This window comes from Paramisgurnus dabryanus, chromosome 22 (genome assembly GCF_030506205.2).
Source record: "Paramisgurnus dabryanus chromosome 22, PD_genome_1.1, whole genome shotgun sequence".
NCBI classification, from domain to species: Eukaryota; Metazoa; Chordata; class Actinopteri; order Cypriniformes; family Cobitidae; genus Paramisgurnus; species Paramisgurnus dabryanus.
Genome location: NC_133358.1, coordinates 25,605,921 through 25,629,599, shown reverse-complemented (window position 1 = coordinate 25,629,599; position 23,679 = coordinate 25,605,921). Strand labels below are relative to the sequence as shown.

At 36.9% G+C, this 23,679-nt stretch overlaps 2 protein-coding genes across 2 annotated transcripts in view; both read left to right on the top strand.

The window, feature by feature from the left end:
• LOC135740283 (glycogen debranching enzyme-like) overlaps nucleotides 1-7,499 on the top strand; it is a 32,227-nt gene extending 24,728 nt beyond the window's left edge. The window contains exons 24-33 of the mRNA XM_065258501.1: nucleotides 1,263-1,365; nucleotides 1,609-1,834; nucleotides 2,450-2,567; nucleotides 3,634-3,769; nucleotides 3,922-4,034; nucleotides 5,233-5,444; nucleotides 5,543-5,640; nucleotides 5,803-5,890; nucleotides 6,811-6,944; nucleotides 7,063-7,499. Coding sequence (XP_065114573.1) covers nucleotides 1,263-1,365; nucleotides 1,609-1,834; nucleotides 2,450-2,567; nucleotides 3,634-3,769; nucleotides 3,922-4,034; nucleotides 5,233-5,444; nucleotides 5,543-5,640; nucleotides 5,803-5,890; nucleotides 6,811-6,944; nucleotides 7,063-7,180 — 1,346 coding nt within the window. The 3' untranslated portion in view covers nucleotides 7,181-7,499. The remainder of the gene's footprint in view (nucleotides 1-1,262; nucleotides 1,366-1,608; nucleotides 1,835-2,449; nucleotides 2,568-3,633; nucleotides 3,770-3,921; nucleotides 4,035-5,232; nucleotides 5,445-5,542; nucleotides 5,641-5,802; nucleotides 5,891-6,810; nucleotides 6,945-7,062) is intronic.
• Nucleotides 7,500-9,444: 1,945 nt separating this feature from the next.
• Nucleotides 9,445-17,411, top strand: LOC135740280 (putative ferric-chelate reductase 1). The gene is made up of 15 exons (XM_065258500.1): nucleotides 9,445-9,993; nucleotides 12,383-12,519; nucleotides 12,620-12,717; nucleotides 12,795-12,894; nucleotides 13,002-13,193; nucleotides 13,444-13,545; nucleotides 13,633-13,777; nucleotides 13,961-14,068; nucleotides 14,144-14,259; nucleotides 14,835-14,921; nucleotides 15,755-15,846; nucleotides 15,920-15,978; nucleotides 16,068-16,208; nucleotides 16,322-16,347; nucleotides 16,463-17,411. The coding sequence occupies exons 1-15, from the start codon at nucleotides 9,813-9,815 to the stop codon at nucleotides 16,550-16,552; spliced, it is 1,674 nt and encodes a 557-aa protein (XP_065114572.1). The 5' UTR covers nucleotides 9,445-9,812; the 3' UTR covers nucleotides 16,553-17,411.
• Nucleotides 17,412-23,679: the final 6,268 nt, after the last annotated feature.

Genomic DNA, 23,679 nt, shown 5'->3' with positions numbered 1-23,679 from the left:
AGGGTTGGGTGGTCCCTCCAGGAACGCATCCCGCTCCACTGAAGGGGTCCCCGCCCTCAGCGGCTTCGTTGGTGAGGGAGGTGAGGGGTGAAAGCTGAACGGCCGGACGGCCGCAAATCACGTCAGCTCTTCGTGCCGTCGGGGAAGAAAGGCACAGGAGGAGAGGACCGAGAGGCCCGAGCAGCTCCGAAGTACCAATCATGTGGGCGGGACGGTTCGGGCGGAGAGGGGTTAACCTTTCCAACTCTACCGTCTCCGCCGCTCGCGGGCACGGCCGCCATCTCCGGAACGACTCTGCCTCGGAGGAAAAATGGACACCCCTCTGATGCTGCAGAAGTGACGGGACCAGAAGGAGGTCCAATGGATTCGGCAGACATCGTAGAACACGACTCTGCAGTCTCCACCGGAGCCTCAACCGGCTGAGGATGAGAAGGCCGGTAGGTGGAGGACGCATCCTCCGTCCTACTCAGCGTAGTGACGCGAAGGGCGCCCTGCGAGCGCTTGACAGCCGCACCATGGCGGCGTCAGCACTGCAAAGGCGCGGACAGCGTTCCCGTAGAAACGACAGTCGTCTCCGCAATCCAAGAGGGTTATGCTCTCACAGAGAGAACAGAAACTCTCCACGAACGCAGCCCCGGAGTGCTCGATGCCTGAGCACGAAGACAGCGCTCGTGACCGTCACTGGAACCCTTATACTTCTCGCATCCCAGATCGCACGGGCGAAAAGCTATCCTGAAAAGGACGCTGATCTCCGCATATACGAGAGAGTGGCTGCCTTAACAAGGCACAAAGCTCTCTCGTATCACTCTTTTAGGGAAATTCACTCAGATGCTTAGTTGATGAGCGCACAGGAAGGCAACGCACACACTAAACTCAAAACAATAAACAGATGTAGAGCCGTGGAATAAGCGAAGCGTCCGCTGTGATACTGCTAGTTCAACCAACTTCAGCAATCAAATCCCAACAGAGTAAAGTAGCTTCTCAGTAGCAGATAAAGCCGGCTTTCGAAGCGAAAAAGCTAATTTCCCTATTTGCACCTGCTGCTTATAAAGGCACCTGGCGGGGCGGCGCCAGCATTATGCAAATATCTCAATGCCAAGTTCATTGGCGTTTTAGTAGTATACGAAGCAGATTGGTCTCTCTAAGCGAGTTCCCAATTCGTCGGTCACGACGTGACGTCGTAGTGACCGACTGAAAGGGAACAAAATGTTCTCTGTGATTGTAATCATGTGTGTTTGTATTAAGTGTTTTTTATGTTGTAGGTCTTCCTCATTTCTCCACCGGAATCTTCCGCTGCTGGGGCCGAGACACTTTTATAGCTCTGCGTGGTCTCATGCTTTTAACAGGGAGATATGTTGAGGCCAGGTGAGCTTTTTGTTCATATTTTCTAAACCATGGGTGTTCAACAGAAGGTCTAAGGACCAGTGGTGGTCTGTGATGGTATTACTGGGGTCCTCCATATGTTGTTTGAATGGTAACAATTAATGTAGGGTATTTATTAACCTCATAATAATTGAAAAATAAATAAAAACTTCCTTGATTTTAAGAAAAAAGGCAGTTGTGAATGTTCTTCTTAAGAATGTTTTGTTTATCCGGTCTGTTTGACAGAAATATCATCTTGGCATTTGCTGGCACAATGCGCCACGGTCTGATCCCCAACCTGCTTGGTCAGGGTGTGTCAGCGCGGTACAATTGCCGTGATGCAGTTTGGTGGTGGCTTCAGTGTATCCAGGATTATTGTGACATCGTGCCAGATGGTAGAGATATCCTAATGTGCCATGTATCTCGTATGTATCCCACAGATGATTGTGAGCCACAGCCACCTGGGACAGTGGTAAGGAAAAACACGATCTGTTGCTTATGTTACTTGCAGTACAATACACTTCACTGTTCAGTCTTTATGATGAAAGACAATATAAACATAGTGATGAGTTGGGTTGAGTTCAACACAATATGTTTCACAATTTGTTACCTAATAGACACATGAAATCCAATGTGACTCATCTTGCACCATTCAAATTTTTCAAATATCAAATGTACTCCTCCCTTTACTGTACGTCAATGCCTGGCAAGTAGTAAAATCCTGTGGTTTGGATGACATTAAACTTCTTCAATACTATATCCCCCCCATTTAACTACTTTGAAATAACATGGAAAAAATAGCTACTAAAGGTGACATTTTTGTCATAGATAAAGAGGAAGTTAAATTGCAGAAGGCCAAAATTGCCAGAGGGGTTTTTTCTCAGTCTTTAAAATGAACATTGAATTTTTTTTACATATATTTATTTTTTATATTGTATTGATGTAGAAAATAAGTTTCTACTGGTGTTATGTTTTTCGTTCTGTTTGTAAAATGATCCTTAATTTGCATATTTATGTTTTCTTTCAAAAAAAGTGTTTAATATGGTGACTGAAGGTTTTTGTTATTGTGTGCATTTACTGTACTCAGGACCATGAGCAGCCATTATATAAGGTCATTCAAGAAACCATGCAGCGTCATGTGCAAGGAATAAACTTCAGAGAGAGAAACGCAGGGCCGCAGATTGACCAAACCATGCAAGATGAAGGCAAGTTACTTAAAGCTCACATAACATACGCTGTGTCTGCATTTCTGATGTTAATCTGGAGTACCTATAGAGTAGTATGACATCCTTTATATCTCCGAAGAGTCTTTAGTTTAATCAGATTTATAAAAGAAATATTAGCTTTACCGATTCTTTCCGATAACGTATGAATAAATGAAGAAGGAGGAGTTACTACCGTGGGAGGAGCGAGTACGAGTCATGCAACACTAAACAACACTTATAACTTATGATTCACTACATGTTCGTGTCATTTTTATAATATGCACGCGCCTATTTCCAACATAAGACAGAAGTCTTACTTACCGCATGCAACTCATGACTCGGTTGGGAAAATCCTGTGCATCAAACACACATGCAAAACTCCGCTGCTACCCCGGATAATAAACTATATCCATTGTTTTCATAAGGCTGGCTTTCTTCTCCTTACATTTAAAAACACACTTCTTCGTTCGTACCATAAGCTGTGTCGAGTGATGTGATGTTTGCAAGTTCTAGCATCTCCCGCTGATTGACGGGTGGGCGGGGTTTTCCGGGGGAAGTGCCCATAAAAAGAAGTAATACGTATATAACCCCCTGAAACGTCAGCTAGATCCGCAATCGAAATAAACTTTCCGAAACATTTGTACAAACTCAGGCGAAGTGCATTCGGCACAGAAATACTCTGTATCATGCCCAAGTGCTTTTTGACACTATGCCTACGTTTAGCATGAGGAAACAACTCTTAAACAGTGTTAATAAGTCAGAATGCATGAAATTTCATTGAACCACTCCTTTAAAATCAAGTCATTTTTGAGTGTGATGCTAATGGTCTAATCAGATTCAATGGATTATGCTAAGCTATGCTAAAAGTGCTAGTGCCGGACCCGGAGATCAGCTGAATGGATTCCAAAACGGTAAAAATTAAATGTTTAACTCTAGGGGAGCTGAAAAATGAGCATATTTTCAAAAAAAGTGGAATGTCTTTTTAACTGCTCAATCGTTTACTATTGGTTTGCACACTTGCCTGTCAAAGACAATACCTCACTTTGCCTATTGTCCAATCCCATAGGTTTTAATGTACAAGCCAAAGTAAATCTTGAGACAGGTTTTGTTTACGGTGGAAATGGCTTCAACTGCGGGACATGGATGGACAAAATGGGAAAAAGTGTCAGAGCCCATAATAAAGGTGTTCCAGCCACACCCAGGTACCATTGGTCCCCACTAGTTAGCATACCAGTCATGCTAAACCTCAATAGTAATGCCATACTATATTTAGCACAAAGGAATGTTTTCATGTGATTTGATTATAACAAGTCTTCAAAATGTCAAACACGTATTGATGTTTGTTTATGTGCAGGGATGGCTCCGCCGTTGAGATTGTTGGTCTTTGTAAGTCAGCGGTGCGCTGGCTGATGACAATGAACGAGAAGGGACATTTCCCTTACTCCTCCGTCACCATACACAGAGATGGTACGTCCTTTTTCATAAACATATTTTATATATTTTACATTTTTGTCTACCACCCATTCCACTTTATACACTCACCTAAAGGATTATTAGGAACACCTGTTCAATTTCTCCTCAATGGGATAGTTCGGCCAAAAATGATATTTAACCCATGATTTACTCACCCCCAAGCTGTCCGAGTTGCATATGTCCATCGTTTTTCAGACAAACACATTTTCGGATATTTTAGAAAATGTTTTAGATCTTTCAGTTGATTAAATGTAATGTTACAGGTCCACGACCTTCAAGTCCAAAAAAAGTGCGTCAATCCTTCACAAAATAAATCCAAACGGCTCCAGGATGACAAACAAAGGTCTTCTGAGGGTAATCCGCGCGGTGTTGTTGTAGAAATATCCATATTTAAAACTTTATAAACTAAAATAACTTCCTTCCGGTAGCGCCGCAATCTTAGTCGCATCCGCATTCAGAATGAGAGCTTACGCAGCCTACGGAGGCTACTCTGCTGCTGCTCTGTGCCCCCCCCTCCGAATTTGTCATACGTCACTAAGAAAAGTGCGTACACTACGCTAATACTCTCTCCTGAATACAGAGGAGTCTAAGATGGCGGTGCTATTTATGTCAATAAAGTTTTAAATATGGATATTTCTACAACAACACCGCACGGATTACCCTCAGAAGACCTTTGTTTATCATCCTGGAGCCGTTTGGATTTATTTTGTGAAGGATGGACACACTTTTTTGGACTTGAAGGTCGTGGACCCCCTAACATTACATTTAATCAACTGAAAGATCTAAAACATTTTCTTAAACATCCGAAAATGTGTTTGTCTGAAAAACGATGGACATATGCAACTCGGACAGCTTTGGGGTGAGTAAATCATGGGTTAAATATCATTTTTGCAACCCTTGTGTGTTGTATCGGCCATACAACAATTCATACAGTTTTTTTGAAAACATCATAACATTTTACTCCTGTTCTGCATTCTTTGTCACTCCAACACAATACAGCATTGTTCAAACATGTGATAACATCTGAAGATAAGCATGGTTTACAGGAACTGATTAAACAAGATTTCAGATTTAGTTCTTTAGATTTTTCTGTCATGTGTCAATTCTTTGAGATAAAAATTTTAAGCATTAAGACTATGAAATGACTTAAGTTTGAAAGATTAACCATGACTTGTACTTATATGGTTTTCAGGTGAAGAACACTCCATGTCCTATAAAGAGTGGAATCAAAAAATCCTTGAGAATTTTGAAAAGATGTTCTACGTGTCAGATGACCCTGCAGACCCGAATGAACGTAACCCCGACCTGGTCCACAAAAGATGCATTTACAAGGACAGTTACGGGGCATCCCACCCCTGGTGTGACTACCAGCTCAGACCCAACTACACCATCGCCATGGTGGTGGTGAGTCCAACCCGACACTTGATGATACCAGACACTGTGAACAAGTGACTAGTGCTGTTTTGTTAAAGTTTTGGGCCCTCCTTCCATTTCTTTTCCAGGCACCAGAGTTGTTTACGGTGGATAATGCTTGGGCAGCTTTGGAGATTGCAGAAAAGAAGCTGTTGGGCCCTTTGGGAATGAAAACACTAGACCCAGAGTAAGTTGAAACTCATGCTACCATTGACTCTGTGTAAAGAGTGCTCAGTTCTAGCTGGTTACCCAAACTTAGTTTGAAACAACACGTGCTTTGTATAGTTCAGTACTTGAGTATATTTGCATGAGTGAAGTCTGTAATGAGATTTTTACTTGTGTTTAACAGTGATATGGTGTACTGTGGTGTCTATGACTGTACTGTGGATAATGACAACTACTGCTGTGCAAAAGGATTCAATTATCACCAAGGACCTGTATGTTTTCATACTTTACACGTGTATATTATAGGGCTGGGTGCAAATTTAATTGAACTTCGATGTAATGAAGCGACATCTTCTTACTGTGCATGCTTTACTTTAGAGGATATTATCTGTAATTCAACACTCTTTCTAAAACAAATTATACACAATGTCCAGACAAAGGTTTTATGGGCCTGTTGTTTTCACATTATTTCATGTTTCAAGCAGTTAATAAATTTCACTGCCGCATATTTACAATGTTTTTTTCAGTAATGTGCATTGTTTAGTTTGTGCACCTTGTGTGCATTGTATGCACATGCTTTATTTATGATATCTTGTTACAATTTAGGATTGGTTACTCAACTGTTTTGTCCTATTTTCTTACCATTGTCACTTCGGTTTAGGGTTAGATTTACATAAAATGACGTCCCTACCCAAACCAAACTCTAACCCCAACGCCAGGCGACAATTGTTTAAAGTTTAGAAAATATAAAAGAATAAATCAGAAAAAATAGTATAAACCAATACTTAAATTGACATACTAACGCCATACAAACACCAAATCTAGCCCTAAACTGAAGCGACAATGGTTTGAAAATAGGAAAAATGCGGAGATCCGTGAGAATGCCACGGAAAAACGAGCAAAAAATTCAGTGACTATCCCATGGAACTTAGTGAGCTCATGTTGCAGCTACTGATAACTAATCTATCGAATTGTAACAATATTAAATGATAATCTAATCAAATTGCCGCAATAATCGATTTGTCGCAATATCCAGCTGTACTATTTAACATTAAATTTACTTACACATTTACATTTCTTCATTTTATCCAAAGTAGCTATTACTTTTATCAATGAGCTATTAGAAAGAGAAACTTTGTAAAAAAAAATTTAAAGTAAACATTCAAGTTCTCATTTCATCATTTATTTTCAGGAATGGCTTTGGCTGGTCGGATATTTCTTACGAGCTAAACTTTATTTTGCTAAAAAAATGGGTCAAGAAACATACAACAAAACCAAGTACTTGGTGAAGAACGTTCTGTCGAGACTTCACGCCCATTTAGAAAGGTAATACAGAAGCAAAACCTTTTACTCTACATTTTATTGTCGGTTAAATTGTATCAAACAGCATATTTGAGAATAATTCAAAATGTGAGTTCATTACCATATTTTGTCTTTGATGTAGATCCCCTTGGAAAGGTTTACCAGAGCTAACCAATGAGAATGGACGGTACTGCCCTTTCAGCTGTGAAACGCAGGCATGGTCCATTGCCACCGTTCTGGATGCCCTGTATGATCTGTGACGGTCAAAGAAAGTTCCTGAAGATCTCATGAGCTTGTCCAGAATACATTCACAATCTCCTCTGTTTTATAAAAACTAAGGCCGCTGTTCTTGCATAAACATATTGTAGAAACGTTTTCCATGCTTTACTTTGTTGTGCAAACGTTGTAGTTTGTATTTTGGCCAAAGTGTTTTTCAGGGGTGTTTGTTTGTTAGCTGTTATAGCGTGTCCATCAAGCACAAGAATATATCCTTGACATGCCAACTATTTTAATCTTCATTCTGTATCATCAAAAGTCATTGGAAACTCTGAAAGATCTATTAAAAGCATGTTACTTACATTCCAAGTCTCTGTTTTTGCAAAGTCACAGTTGTTGCGCCAGCACAAAAATGCTCTGCACTGTTCTACCTTTACAACACATGACATCACAAAAGAAACCACTTACGGCAAGTTAATATTTATTAAAATTATACACATCTCACTTCCTGCTATACGGCAGGTGTGTATAGTGTGAGAACTTAATGAAAATATTAAACTTTTTGCTTCTCTTTATGAAATAATAATTAGTTAAAAATCTCATCAGAAAATATACCATTGCACATGGTAAACAGCATGAAAAAATAAAACTTTTGCCAAAAATATTTTATTACATGTTTGCGGTTATACGTGTGACTAAAACTGGTTTGACAAATAATTGCATAGTATAATTGTAAAACATCTCTAATAACATTTTCAATAAATTTCTTTAATGGATATACATTACTGCTTGTGTGAATCCCTTAAACTCATTTGTACACTCAAAATAAAAAAATTGTCACTGGAGCAGTACCCTTTCAAAAAAATACACATTTACACCTAAAAATTACTGGTATACTGGTACCAAAGAGTGCATATTAGTACCTCAAACACACATGGTACCAAATATGTACATATTACTTTTATAAAAAGTAAGAGCATGGGACCATATTTTTCTATGACTTAGCATTTTAATGGGGGTGGAATGCAGGCAGATTGGTTAACTCCTCCTAGTTAAGGTTGCATCAATATGAAGAAATGAAATGATTGAGCAATCTGAGACTGGAAGAATCCAAGCAAGTTACTGTAACTTGGCATTGTGATTTAAAAAGCCTTCCATTTTGTATGCACATGAAATATCTAAAGGTAACACACATATAATTTATAAAACAAAACATCTGATCATTAATTGGTTGAGGTGCGTTGAACACCTTTATAAATACTCTATAAGCAACTGCATTGCTTGGCACTCACTTTGTTTTAATTGTTTTTAAATGAACTACATTGCCTAGAGAAAAAAAATAATCACAGTATAGTATTACTATAGTCACACCCTGTCTGTGAAATCTAGGCTAAAGTCTCATAATCCTATTACAAGATTAAGAGAATCAAAGTTTGATTTTATTCATAGATTTTGCATTAATTTCAATCTTTGACATGACCTTTCTCAGTTAATAGTAAAGATACCAAGGTTAAATTTTCACAGAATGGTCTTTACATTTGTAGGATGATTTTATGTGTAAAACAGTAAATCACAAAAAATAAAGACAGGGTCATGTATTTATCTATTATCCTCAAAATGTAACCCGGGGCTACAAAACCATAAGTATCATAAGTAGCATGGATATATTTGTAGCAATTACCAACAATATATATATATATATATATATATATATATATATATATATATATATATATATATATATATATATATATATATATATATATATATAAATATACTTATTAGGGCTGGCCATAGATAAATCTAGATTAATCTCATACAAAATAAAAGTAATTTTTTTGCATAACATATGAGTTTGTGCTGTGTGTAAATATTATATATATTTAAACACACACACATACATACATATACAGTTACCAGATGTTCAGGTAAAGCCACGCCAAGTAAAAAAAAGGTAATATATATGTATATATATATATATATATATATATATATATATATATATATATATATATATGCATATGTATATATATACATTTAAGAAATGTTTTATTTATATATTGTTTTTTATTTACATATAATATAGAATATATAAAAATATAAATAAATATATATATATATATATATATATATATATATATATAAACATGTAAATGTTTCTTAAATATATACATGAATGTGTGTGTATTTATATATACATAATAACAGCACAACTCATTTGTTATGCAAAAAATACTTTTATTTTGTAGGAGATTAATCTAGATTAATCTTTGCCCAGCACTTGTTATTATAGTAAAAATGTAGTAACCAATATGTAGCTGAAATGATTAACATTAAATTAACTTAGTTTCACTACAAGAAATTAAAGTTAAAGTGGTTTATTTCCTCAAGGGTTCTTGTCTTGTTTTTGTGCGGCTACGAGTCACAGCCCTGAATCCTGCTGTTACGTCACTCACGGTATCAGTTACCAGATGTTCAGGTAAAGCCACACCAAGTAAAAAAAATGTAAAGCCACGCCCACCGTGATATTACACAGTCTTGAGGTAGTAGTAACTGCATATCGTGCCAAACGTAGCGAAGTACACACACGGTTTTTTTACTTAAATTTTCATTTCTCAGTTTTTGTGTTGATACACTAGATGTTGTTTTAATTATTGGACTGTCTCTTGTTGTAAGATGTTGCTGTATATCCTGCTGTCCGCCTGTATTGGCACTGTGCACATGTATTCTCATGGAGTAGTCCCCAGTGCTTGTTCATCTATGACACCAGATCATAAGGTCTCTTCTCAGACCAGCAGTCCTCCGTACACGGTTACCGCCGTGCCGACCAGCTTCAAGGAGGGCGATGAAATCACAGGTACTCGTCAGGTTTACTTTGTTATCGTGCGTGCGTTTTCAGCACTAGCCTATCCTTGGAGGGATCGTTGTACAGTATCAAATGTACATAAAATCAAAATAACTATACGAAATTAACCATGTTTTTATTATAGTCAAATTGTAGTGACCATGGTTTATCACGTGTTGATACCATTTATAAAATTTATCACAAAAACATAATTTTCGTAAGGTTATTTATATTTAGTATAGTGTAATAACTTTTATACACTGAACACACTTTGCTGTATTTATTCCTCGTGTTCTTGAAAGCTTTTTGATCCAAATGCGTAGATTTGAGTTTTTGAAATTGTTTTATGACAAATTAAAATGTTATGTTGTAACAACTTACAACTAAGTAGCCTAAAGTTATATTGCACCGGACAGTGGGCATGGTGGCCACAAAGCAACTTAATGTTGTTATAAATATTTTATCAGAGCTCTAATATAAGCAAAGTGTTTGAAAAAGCTAAATTGATTTTAATTGAATTTGAAAGTTTGCATGACTTAATTATTCTATGAAATGAAGTAGCCTATAGACATAAGACACATTAAATGTTTAACTGTTTTGACATTGAGGATGACTATCTAGGGCTGCAACAACTAATCGATTAAATCGATAATGACATTAATCTGTGGCAAAATTTTCTTAGCACATCCATGAAGACTTGATTCGTTTTATTTTATTATATTTTGGCATTTAAAGATGTTTTACTCAAGTTGCACAAATTTTTTTATTTAAGGCTTAAAAGATCAAAATCAAAAAGATTATATTAGTAAAACTCTTCAGTAGTGTGTTTCTTTTGCACTTTTAAAAGTACACTTTTACACGCCAATACTCTAATTTAGTGCCTTATTTAGCTATAATATGTGAAAACATCTAATTAAAGGAATATTCCATTTTCTTAAAAGAAAAATCCAGATAATTTACTCACCACCATGTCATCCAAAATGTTGATGTCTTTCTTTGTTCAGTCGAGAAGAAATTATGTTTTTTGAGGAAAACATTGCAGGATTTTTCTCATTTTAATGGACTTTAATAGAGCCCAACATTTAATACTTAACTCAACACTTAACAGTTTTTTTCAACGGAGTTTCAAAGGACTCTTAACGATCCCAAACGAGGCATAATGGTCTTATCTAGCAAAACGATTATCATTTTTGACAATAAAAATAACAAATATACACTTTTAAAGCACAACTTCTCGTTTAAATCTGGTTGTGATGCGCCAACGTGACCCCACGCAATATGTCATGACGTCAAGAGGTCACAGAGGACGAACGCGAAACTCCGCCCCAGTGTTTACAAGTGTGTTGAAAGAGGACCGTTCTTACGTTGTTGTATGTCCACTGATACTAATTAATGTCTTTGTGTCAGTTTATTGTTTACAATGGTCCGCAAATGTGCATTTTATATTTGTAACACGTGACCTCGCTACGTCACTACGCATTTACGTTAGGTCGCGCTGGACCGGATCTAGACGAGAAGTTGTGCTTTGTATATTTGTTATTTTTATTTTCAAAAATGACAATCGTTTTGCTAGATAAGACCCTTATGCCTCGTTTGGGATCATTTAGAGTCCTTTGAAACTCCGTTGAAAAAACTGTAAAGTGTTGAGTTAAGTATTAAATGTTGGGCTCTATAAAGTCCATTAAAATGAGAAAAATCCTGCAATGTTTTCCTCAAAAAACATAATTTCTTCTCGACTGAACAAAGAAAGACTTCAACATTTTGGATGACATGGTGGTGAGTAAATTATCTGAATTTGTCTTTTAAGAAAATGGAATATTCCTTTAAGTAAGTAGTTTTGTTGTTATTCAATTAGCAGATTAATAAAAATAAAAAACGAACCACCCAATTAATCGATTATGAAAATGATCGTTAGTTGCAGCCCAAAACTAATCTACACATTTTGATTAAAAACCTTTCAAAAAAGTTTCTACTTAAACTATTTGTCATTTTATACTTAATTCTCATGTTTCAAGTTTTTCATAGTTTTAATGACCTTTTGGCATAATGTAGAAGATAGGTATAATAAAAAATCTGTAAGTAAATCTGTAGGTAAAGGTCATATACTAAATAGACAGACATGCAGACAGACAGAACTGAGGAATATTATATAAGTGCAATATATTTAAGATAACATTTAGAAATGAATTACAGTGCTACTATAGTATACTAATTTATATTATACTGTACTTTCCTACAATATTATGATTATATGAATTATTGGTTCACTATGTTTCTAATGCATAACATGAAGTCTTTATTGTCAGTAATCTAAACTAATTTTCAAACGGTGGTCACTTGCATAGGCCTATCAGTTCATGCTCGTTGTTTTATGAAGCGATTTTCTTGTTCTTGTTTTAAGTAACACTACGCGCAGTATCAGGAGATTTTGAAGGCTTCATGTTACAAGCACGTAGAGTGGGAATGAGCACACCGATCGGCACCTTCACTGTGACAAACACTGCAGAAGCACAAGGACTCACCTGCTCTGAAGTGGCTGTGAGTTAAGCCTACATTTTATTATTGTGTTTGTTGTAAAAGAAAAAAATCAAAAATCTATTTTTATTAAAATGATTTCTTTTGTTTTTTGTTTATACAGAATAGTGCAGTTTCTCACAAAACAGGCAGTGACAAGACTGTAATTGAAGTTAAATGGAAGGCCCCTACATCTGGACCGCTCAGCAATGTAGAGTTCCGGTATGCATTTGACTCCTATTTTATTCATTAATATTATCACTTTATACTTGCTTCTCATTTTTATTTGTTTGTTTCAGTGCCACATTTGTTAAAAGTAAAACAACTTTTTGGGAGGGTGTGAAGAGCTCTGCGATAACATACACGGGCACATCGACACCTGTTACTGCAGCCCCAACCGTAAGCATTTCTAAACCGACCCAAACAGAAAATCCATCAATTCTGCTTCTCTTTAAATGCTTTTTATTTCTCTGTCTTATTTACTCAACTCATTCTGTACATTTTAGGTACCTACATCATATTCTGGGTGTGGGGAAAGCAAAGTCTGTTTCAGTCAGCCTGACAACTGCGACCCAACTACCAACACTGACTGTCACTTTGTGTCGATTCAATCATCCAGCCTGTCAGAAATGCAGGTGCAAATATTCGGCCCGAGTAACGGATACGTCGCGATTGGGTTTTCCGATGACCAAGAAATGGTAAGTTTTCTGTTGACTGCATGTTAGCTATGTGTCTATACAATGCAAACATAATAATATTTCCAAGCGGGTGTTGTACAGTACAGTTTTTTTTATGAGATCTTCATCTGCTGAGTTCTTATCCAGAAAACGTTCATGTCAGCAGCATCGAGTTTCCGCAAACAAACATTCAGTAAAACCATATGTTCTTTTGTCAAAGAGTCATATTACATTCATACAGTTTTACAAAGTGTTTTCTTTTAACTTCAAGGGCAATGATGACATCTATATATGTGGTAAAGACACCAATGGCAAACCCCAAGTGCAACATGCATTTTCCACCGGAACAAGGGCTCCAAATATTCTCTCACTGGTACTTTATTACTCTTGTGCATCATTCAAAACGTTTGTTGGTGTTATATATCATCATTCATTCACATATATTGTATTTGATTTATAGGGGAATGTCTCTGATATCCAGACAGCGATTACAAATGGAGTGTTCAATTGCTCTTTTACGTCTCGTAACGGCATCAGCACGGCAAGTAGAGCAACGCCTGGCAGCGAATACTTCCTCATGATCGCTTCTGGACCCAGCAGTCAAGGTTTGTGCATGAATAGGAGTATAAGTGTTATGTTCTCATAAGTGTTATGAGATATGTTTGGTAATCACCGCAGAATATTTACCAGATCATTTCATTGTCTAGGTTAAATATAGTATGACTAACCCAAAATAAACTTGAATTTGGTTTTTGATTCTCTTTAACCGAGGACTTTCTTACGTCTAGGTAGCATCCAGCAACACACCAAGACATTCGTCAGCCAAGCCAAAGCTGATTTATTAAATCCAACTGTGATTGGCAGTGAAGAATATCCGGCTATTGTTAAAGCCCATGGTGAGTATATCATGACAGAGTGACTTTGTTTAACATCATCACTGTTGTGGTCCTGATGTTGCTGCTTTTGTCCAGGTGCCCTGATGCTGATCGCCTGGATGACCACAGGCAGTGTGGGTATGCTCATAGCGCGCTATTTAAAAGCAGTCGGCAAAGGGAGAGGATGTTGTGGTAAAGACTTCTGGTTTTTGGTGAGTTTTGTATTTTACTTTTTGAGTATTGCATTTTATGTCTGGCTTGAAGTATGATATATACTCATTGCTATTGATTTAAAAAGTAATACACTTATTTATACATTTAATGAGGCAGGAATAGTAAAACATTCAGTTTAACTTCAGCTTCTCGCCCTAGTTAATTTCTGCACCTCTGCAGTACCAGAAGAACCCTAGAGGGGGCAGATAACCTACTACATTAAAGGACAATGAGACCTCCAAACCAAACCAAAAAACATTAGCTTATTAATAAAGTCAGTTTACACAACTGTATGTAAAGAGCCCAGGTTATGTTGATCTAGTGTAACTGTGGAATTTTTTTGCTTTCTGTAATTAATGTTTGCAATTAAGATAAGCAAGATAAGATAAGTGCATAACAGATCATTAGTCAATGTACAACGGGATAATTATGTTATAAAACTTAAAATGATTTGTTTTTATATCTATTTAGGATATACATGGACTAAAGTTTAAACAGAGCTGTCAATTATTCATTACTTAAATAGTAAAAAACAATAATAATGTATGATTTTACATTTTTTCATGTCTCACAGGCTCACGTGACTTTGATGTCCCTGTCGATTATTGCCACAGCTATTGCTTTTATAATCGTATTTTCTTATGCCCAAGATTGGGCTGGGGTAAGCAAAGATGCTGTATTATTTATTGTATATATTTAATATTATGCCACAATATAGTTGTAATATATATATTATCAAATATTATATCACAGGCCTGTTGAATGCATTATTCTACATTTTTTAATGTAATCAATGTCCCGTCGTCAATTATTTCTTACATAATTCATATTTTTTTAAATAAAATCTACATAAATACATTTTCAGACCACAACCCTAATGTAAAAGGTCGGACAGACTAGACTTTGAGCATGCATATATACAGTCAAATATTTTAGAAATATTTTTTAGTGGATGGAAGCGTTTCATCCATCTTTGCTTATGATTAGAAAGAAAGGTCACGAACTGTCATACCGGTTTTGTACTGTTCACATATCTCCACATGATACAAATTCACAGGTCAGAGTTCACCAAATTTGAACTTTGGTACGCAGCGATATATGCGAAATATATATGCACAAGCTTATGTTTTCAGTCTGACGCATTCGCATGCGTATGAAAAAGTGTAGTGTAACTGCACCTTCAATTTTTTATCTACTTTTCATCTATACTCTTACTAGTGATAGACAGATATTTCAGAGGCCAATATATCAGATGATATTTTGATTTTTTTATTATCGGCATTGGCCGATTAATCCTTTGAAATTACTTAAATTTGTTGTTTGTAATAAAAAGACTGTCCTTGTCACTCAATGTAAAGCCAAAGTCCGACAGACAGTAAAAAGTCTTGTGAATTGACCCCTTTAAGAGCACATTAATTTGATAAACATTGCAAGACAGTGTAAGTCAAAAGTTTCACGTGCATGTTGTCATTTATGTCTCGTCTGTGTTTGTAGGGAGCTCATCCGGTCCTGGGCTGTTTGGTGATGATTCTCTCTTTAATTCAGCCTATAGTGGCAGCTTTACGCTGTGACCCGCAACACGAACAGTAAGAAAACATTTACTTTTTATCAAATGAGAAAGAAAAGTTCATGGGTTCACTGTGATATAATCCTCTGCAGGAGATTCATCTTCAACTGGGCTCATTCATTCAACGCTCTGGCTATCAAAGGTCTCGCAGGTACGACATCAAACCCGCTCAGTCCTGTTATCAGACATACATTACATGAAGAAAACAAAACACAAATCTGATGTATTTATCATTCACAGTGGGAGCGATCTTCACTGGTCTGGAACTTATTAGTGAAGCAAAGGGTGAGGGGTGGATGCTGGGGGTTATGGGAGGTTTCGTGGCATGGGAAGCTCTGTTGTACATCTTTCAAGATTTGCACATGCGCGCCAGGAAAAAAGGTAAATTGCATTTAGCATTATTGTATAAAGAGAGCAATTTTAGGAATTAAAAAAATAATTATTTTGGAATAAAGTTTATGAACTTGCTGATGATGTTGTGCCTTTTGTTGTAGATTCTACCATTTGCTCTTTTGGAATGGTAAGTGGGAATTTCATTTATAAATTCAGCAAAATACATATCACAGTAATTCTTAAGAGTGTAATATTTCATGTACTTAAGCGATATGTATTTTTTTATTTTGTGTAATGAACAGATGAACACTGAAGTGTTCCTGCTTGTCCTGTATATATTGGGAAACCTGGCCTTCTTGATAGCACTTCTTGTTGGAATCGGCAGAGCTTAAGAAATCCCAACATGTCACAGATAACCTCACTGGATTAAAGCTGTTTTTCACTTTATTATGAGCATTATTATGAAAACAAGCTATTGAAGCCTAAAACCTGTCCATTTTTATAGGCCAGTATAATATTAACCCTTTGCATGATGCTTATTATATTTTTTAATTTGATCATTTGTCTGGGTTGATACCAATCAGTGATTTTCTGTCATCATTGTGCTCATGAGAAAAGGAATGAAGTTCTAGTTGTTTTTAGGACGCCGTCTCTGCAATGACTGGACTGAACTGATAGATGCTCTTTGACATGAAGTACAATAAAGACTTTCAGTCCTCCACAAGAACAGTCAGGAAATCAGATTATTTTGGTTCAGGGGTGAGGATTGTACTTATTACTAGTATTAACTTATTAATAGTAATTGCATCCAATATTTGTATACATAGACTGCCAATACACTGCTTATATTGTTGTATAATGGAAAACACTTATTGTCAAAAGACTTGAATCAGAAGAAGTCATTGTTATTTAAAGGTTTTTCATGTGATCAAATGTGACAAAACCATAAAAGTATCATAAAAGATGTTTTTGCTGGGTTATTTTCAACCCAGTGTTGAGTCTTTTTTTATTAACCCAGAAAATGTTTATATATGACTCAACAATGGGTTAAAACAACCCAGCATATTTTTTATACCAACTCAACAGGTTGGGGTTGTCCCTCATTGAAAATAACCCGGCATTTTTCTATTACGGTTTCTTGACATTTTACTGTATTTTTTCAAACTGTGGTTTTGAGAAATAATCAAGAACTCTTAAACTGATGTTTATTTTTACATGCTATTAAAAAAATAAACTGAAACTATTTGTTTACTTGTTGCATTAATAATTACTGAAATTGGATGTGCTAAAACATATGGATAAGTGGATGATGTTTTTTTATCCTCCAGATGTCCTTTATTGTGTTTCATATACATAATAAACACTGTAAATACAGTAAGTGATGACCATGTATTTACAGAACAGACTTTATAACCTATTTGGTTCTCAAATTGGGGTCCATGAGATGGTGCCAGGGGGGCCCAGTTTGATAAAATTTTATAAAATGCATAATTTATCATAAATTCTGTGTAATTAAACCTTAGAAAAATGTCATGTATTTTAAATTAAAAATGTTAAATTAAAAAAAAATTTTTAACTAGATTTATGTATGGGATTTTTGACATGCAAGCACATGACGGTGTTAATAGTTTTACGAAGAGGACCACACATACTGTAAAGTAAATGTGCACAGATAGGAAATATAATTCCTTTTTAAATACTTGATTTTTTGAGTTAATACTGATGTCTGGTGACAATTTCATGTCAATAACCTCATTGAAAATATATGTACTGAAACATTTTTTTTACGCGTTCAATACTCATTTTCCCCACTGTTGTGAAGATTAATAGATACACATATAAAACACATCAGGCCCAACCTTGAAGTTGTGGATCAGTTGGCCTATGAAAGCTTTTGTAAGATTATGTAAAATTTAAACATTTTAAAAAGTAGGAAAATATTAATTTAACTGCAAGTAATTGATTTTTGGAATCTGATACGTAATCCAGATTAAATGTTATCAGTTACCCAGCTCTGTTCATTACCATAAAGTTGAGCTGATTTTAAAGCAACACTATGTAGTTTCCATGTAAAAATGACTTACAGCTCCCCCATGTGGTTGAAAAGCGCAACAGTGCCTGGTATCAGACACTCTTCTGCAGGCAGGGGGAGGGGCGGGGCTGTGTTTCCTACCCTCCACCGCCACTTTCAGAGTGTGCTTGTAGCAGCTAGGAGGCTGCTCAGGTTGCAGCAACAGTACAATTTGTCCAGTTAAAAGTTGTTCTATCACTGAAATAATTTTGGAGACATTATTTAAAGGTAAAAAAACTACATAGTGTTGCTTTAACTCTCCTTGATGCTCACACGGTCCAAGACTCGCTGCCGGTTCCAACTACTTTGACGCTCTCTACAGCGGCAGTGTGAACGCACAGTGAGACCAGGCTCATGTTACAATTTTTTTTTATCCAGTCCTATTATAAAATCTGGTTGCAGCACACACATAAAGACCGATATATCTTAACCGATTTTCTTCACTAAAATCTTAAACATGCTCACACTATAAGATTTATAAATCATTGTCCATCATGACAGAGGCAACGCTTCACTTCACCGGATGGTAAAGTGGATGTATATAAATAAAGATTGTGACACATTTGTTATTATTGTAAATGTTTACATTTGCTACTAGCTTTTTACACTTACAGGTGTGTTAAGGCAGTGTGTATTTAAGGCAGTCAGGTTGTTTCCACACTTCCACAAACATGTTTGATATGATCGGGGGCGGCCCTGGTTTGCTTGCAAAGATTTAATCTGTAATTATATGATTGATTGAAAAATGGATCAACATTGAAACCGATCGAGGTCCTGGACCTGTGTTTCTTTCTGATTTTTGGAAGGGGTAAATGTGCCTACGTATCTCAAGCATATTTTTTAGGTTGCCATGAACAACTTGATTAGTAGGTTCAGGTGTGTTGGGGTTGGGCTGGACAGATGCTTTAAAAATCTGATACTTAGTTTGTGCTTAAAACTTTATTTCATCAGTTTAATGCATTTAGTTGTTATCACATTAAAAAGATACTGCATGCACTGTTAAAATGTTAAATATCTTACAATAGTAGTTATACCCATTTGTAGTGATTACGAATATTGCTCTGCGTTTAGATTTGCTTATTGATTAATATTATATGGAGATCATTATATAATAAGCTAAGAAAAGTCTAAATTTAGATTATTTCAGTGTCATGCATGTGAACGAAATGGAATGAGGTGAATGTCAGACAAAAAAAATGTGAAGAGTCATTGTTATGGTTTTGCCTGCTGGATGAAACCGCATGTTTATCGGAGTTCAAATCACTGTTGTCACCGAACTTACAATAAAGCTTGAGGTGAATAGTCAGATATTTGAACAGATAGATGAAGAGATTTATTAGAACAAGGGAAAGTACAAAGAGAGCACACATTAAGAATGACCTTATAGCTATGATAACATTTGAGGTTTCATTTCAAATATTTAAATAAAGAATATGCTCACGCCGCATGTCACAGCTCGCCTGACGCCTCCTGTTGTGAAGTCACTCAAGTGGACTCAAGTCTCTACATGCCACTCACATCCCAGGCGACCTCAATCATACAGCGACGTGCTCTCATGGCAGGTTACGCTGAGAGACGTAACCTGCCAACATGGTCAGGGGCATTTGGGAGATGTTCAGGGAAGCCCAGGTGGTCCTGTTTGCTTCACCGGACAACAGTCATTGCCCACTGTGCCTGACCGAGAGTTCCCTTGGCATGGATGCCCTAGCTCATACATGGCCACGCCATCTCAGGAAGTACGCCTTCCCCCAGTGAGCCTCATTGCTCAGCTTCTGAGCAAGGTCAGGAAGGAGGGCCATCAGGTTCTCTTGGTTGCGCCCCTTTGGCCCAACCAGACCTGGTACTCCGAGCTATCACTACATCAACTGGTTTGTAGGTCCCTAAGAGGCCTGAGGAGGTGAAACTCACCTAGACCAAACCTCATTCCCTCTTGGGGGTCCTTTCGGGCCTTAAGAAGGCTCCGTTCAAGCCCCTGGGAGAAGCTGATCTTTCTCACCTTGCGATGAAGACCGCTCTCTTGGTGGTGCTCGCTTCTATTAAGAGGGTAGGGGACCTGCAGGTACTCTGTCTCCGATGAGTGCCTGGAGTTCGAACCGAGTGACTCTCATGTTATCTTGACACATCGGCCTGACATCTCTCTTGCCGTAGTACCCTTTCCCCATACTGTCGTCATCGACACAACATCAAGTGGACGAAAGAAAGGGAACGTCTCAGTTACGTATGTAACAACGGTTCCCTGATGGAGGGAACAAGACATTCTGTCCTCCATGCCACAACGCTGCCCCATTCCGCTGACGCAAGCCGCATCGAGCTCCTCAGACACAAGTGACTAAATGGTGCAACGGCTTCTCTTTTTATACACCTAAGTGTGGGCGGAGACTGGTATGCAAATACCAACCATGCCATTTCATTGGCGTTTTATATACAAGTCAGACCAGAATGGCTCTCAAGAGCACACCCCATACTGTCGTCATCGACACAACGTCTCATTCCCTCCATCAGGGAACCGTGGTAATGTTCGTAACCGAGACGATATGTTGAGGCGAGCATCTTTCATATGCTAAACTATCCTGGCTTAGTTTATGAAATTGTTTATAATATAAATGCCAGGAAGTTTTTTTAAGATTGTTCCTAAGGGCAATTCTGGAAAATTTCTCAAGAGGTCTTACCGGTTTCCTTAAGAATATAATGACAGTTTGCCAGTGATCATACTTGTCCTATTATGAGATAACAATAAACCTCATGATCATGTGTGAGCATGTGATATGTCGGTATTTAGACTTGTATTGGTAACACTTTACAATAAGGTTATAATAATAAACATTGGCAAATGAATTAACTAACATGAACAAACAATGAACAGTATAGTTTTTATTAATTTTGGTTAATGTATTAATACATTTATTCATATTAGTTCATGGTGCATTAATAAATGTTAAAGGCGGGGTGCATGATCTCTGAAAGCTAATGCTGACATTTGAAATCACCTAAACAAACACGCCCCTAGAGTCTGGATTTTCTGTTGATAGACCCGCCCCACACATACGCAACCCAGGCAACGATGTTGGTTAGTAGACACGCCCCTTACTGCTGATTGGCTACAAGTGTGTTTTGGTAGTCGGCCCGACTTCCTTTTCCAAAGTTTTTTCAAAAATCACGCACCCCGCCTTTAACATTTGCAACGCTTGATTTTATAAATGTATTAGTAAATGCTGAATTTAACATGAGCTTAGATTAATAAATGATGCAGAAGTATTGTTCATTGATAGTTCATGTTAGCTAATGCATTACCTAATCATTAACAAATACAACCTTATTGTGTTACAACTTCACATTTGATTTTTTCAACCTTAAGAAAGTAAGGTTGGGACAACAAAATAAGGGACAATTAAATATTTGTTACTTCAAGAAAATGATAAGAAGCTTTTTTATAGCAGTTGTAAAGTCTGTTTGACAGAAATATCATCATGCTGGCACAATGCGCCACGGTCTGATCCCCAACCTGCTTGGTCAGGGTGTGTCTGCATGGTATAATTGCCATGAGCCAGGAATATTGTGACATCTTGCCAGATTGTAGAGATATCCTAATGTGCCATGTATCTCGTATGTATCCCACAGATGATTGTGAGCCACAGCCACCTGGGACAGTTGTAAGGAAAACATATGATCTTGCTTATGATACTTATAGTACAATAAAGTCCTCTGTTCAGTATTTATTATGGAAGACACTATAGACATAGTGATGAGTTGGTTTGAATTCAACACAATATGCTTCATAATTTGTTACCTAGCCAATGAAAACAAAATATGTGATGGTGATGCTAGTACTAAAATAATAATGACTCATCTTGCACTGACTGTTGTCCAATCAAATGTCCTTCTCCTATACGTCACTGGGTGGCAAGTAGTAAAATCCTTCTGATGTCATCATGTATGTGTGTATTTGTTGTCACTATGTATACAATGTTGTACATTTTGGGGTAAAATATTATACCCTAAGGTATTAAAAAAGGTACACAACAGATCCTTAAGGTACAGTAATGTACCCCAAAAGGTACCTTAGGGTACCACCCCAGGAATAGAAAAGGTACAATTTAAAACCTTTATTTCTGACAGTGTGTGTCATCTGAAACTTATTTACAACTCTTAAAGATCTATTAAAAGCATGTCATGTTTCTGACTAACTCTACGTAACAAGCAGTATTTCTGCATAGTCATGGTGACATACATGCCCACAGGGCAACAAAAGCTCATTGTTCAACCTTTACATTATGTTACAATAGAAACCACTTACAGCAAGCTAATAAGTCTGCACAAAACATGTCTCACTTCCTGCTATACGGCAGGTGTAATTAAAACACTTCAACTTTTTGCTTCTCTTGATGAGATGATAATCAAATAACAAAAAATCTCATGGGAAAAATATACCATTGCACCTTAAAGTGTTTATTATGAAGTCTGATACACAGCATTTACAAATAAAACTGTGTACATGCCTTATATACAATATTACATGCCTGTAGTTAATGTACGACTAGAACTGGTTTGACCCTTTCACAAAGTACACATTTGCACCCAAAGAGTTCATATTAGTCCCCAGATGTACCAAAGAGTGCATATTTATACCAAAGACACATATTCGTACCAAATCTATAAATGGTGCATATTAGGACATTGGTCAGATTTTAATGGGGATGGAAAGCAGGCAGATGGGTTAAACGACTCATCTAAGTTAATTAATACCCTAAAGGGTAGTCTGACGTCAATACGATAAAATGAAATTCTTGGGAAATACAAGTTCAGAGAATCAAATTAGAAATTTGAGACGGGTAGAATTCAAGGAAAGTTAACAGAGTTCCCTGTCATTTAAAACGACTTCCTATTTACGTATGACACACACAAAACAAATGCCTACTTCTGATCCTTGATCATGATTGGGTGAGGTGCATTGAAACCCTTTCTAAAGTACTATAGAAACACCTGTGACTGCAATAAATCATGTAGGTAGACTGTGTTGGTTGGCAATCACTTCGTTGAATTGTTTTTGAGCAACTATACCGTAGGCTACATAAAAGCAACAACGTTTGATTTTATTCATTGATTTTACATTGCTTTCAATCTTTGATATGACCTTACTTGCAGTATTAAAGATATGAAGATTATATTTTCACAGAATGTTATTTTGTCGGATTTTAAAACCGTAAAGTGAGTTTTTACAGACAGGGTCACATATTTTCTCAAGGGTTCTTGTTTTGGGGCGTATTGTGTACTGCGTTACGTGACGGCATCAGTTACCTGCTCAGGTAGCTTCAGCCACGCCCACCGTGACAGACAAGCTTGAGGGAAAAATAACTGTATTGTGAGTCAAACACGGAGGAGTACACACACGGATATTTTACGGAGAAATTGTTGTTTTAAAATACATTTGAATTATTTTAAGTTGATATA